General features: G+C 55.1%; 1 protein-coding gene across 1 annotated transcript; it reads right to left on the bottom strand.

Annotated features, from left to right (window-relative positions):
- Positions 1–330: 330 nt before the first annotated feature.
- Positions 331–708, bottom strand: LOC128903304 (olfactory receptor 14I1-like; the record flags this gene model as incomplete). Its single annotated transcript, XM_054187320.1, has 1 exon — positions 331–708. A coding segment is annotated over exon 1 (378 nt), but the record flags the coding sequence as incomplete, so codon positions are not given.
- Positions 709–911: the final 203 nt, after the last annotated feature.

Below are 911 nucleotides of genomic sequence, written 5' to 3' on the forward strand. Positions count from 1 at the left end.
GGAGGCACGTGGAAAAGGCTTTGTGCCGTCCCTGCTCAGAGGGGATCCTCAGCACGGCCCTGAAGATCTGCACGTAGGACAGCACAATGAAAACAAAGAGACACTAACCACAAGAAGCCCAACTTCCCTGAGGGAGTCTGAGTGTGAGCAGGAGAGCTTGAGGATCTGGGGGATTTCACAGAAGAACTGGTCCACTGTGTTGCCCTGACAGAGGGGCAGGGAAAATGTATTGGCTGTGTGCAGGAGAGCATGGAGAAACCCACTGTCCCAGGCAGCTGCTGCCATGTGGACACAAGCTCTGCTGCCCAGGAGGGTCCCGTAGTGCAGGGGTTTGCAGATGGCCACGTAGCGGTCATAGGACATGACGGTGAGAAGAAAATACTCAGCTGACATGAAAAAGAAAAAGAATAAGAGCTGGGCCACACATCCTGTGTAGGAGATGTCCCTGGTGCCCCACAGGGAATTGGCCAGAGATTTGGGGACAGTGGTGGAGATGGAGCCCAGGTCGAGGAGGGAGAGGTTGAGGAGGAAGAAGTACATGGGGGTGTGGAGGCGGCTGTCACAGGCGATGGCGGTGATGATGAGGCCGTTACCCAGGAGGGCAGCCAGGTACATGCCCAGGAAGAGCCCGAAGTGCAAGAGCTGCAGCTCCCATGTGTCTGCGAATGCCAGGAGGAGGAACTGGGTGATGGAGCTGTTGTTGGACATTTTTGTCCTCTGGACATGGGGACCTGTTCAAAGAAGAGACCAAAGTCTATTCAGTTTCTCAGAAAAACTTCTGAAAGTTCCTCTCCCCTTTCAAGCAGACCTTTGGCAGGTCCCTTTCATGAGCTGTGGTTGGTGCTAGCTGAGGGTGCCGCTGGGAGCAGGGGGCTCTGCAGGATTCAGTCCTGCCTACAGCAATTGGTCGA

The sequence above is a fragment of the Rissa tridactyla genome, unplaced genomic scaffold (genome assembly GCF_028500815.1).
Source record: "Rissa tridactyla isolate bRisTri1 unplaced genomic scaffold, bRisTri1.patW.cur.20221130 scaffold_29, whole genome shotgun sequence".
In the NCBI taxonomy this organism is placed as follows: domain Eukaryota; kingdom Metazoa; phylum Chordata; class Aves; order Charadriiformes; family Laridae; genus Rissa; species Rissa tridactyla.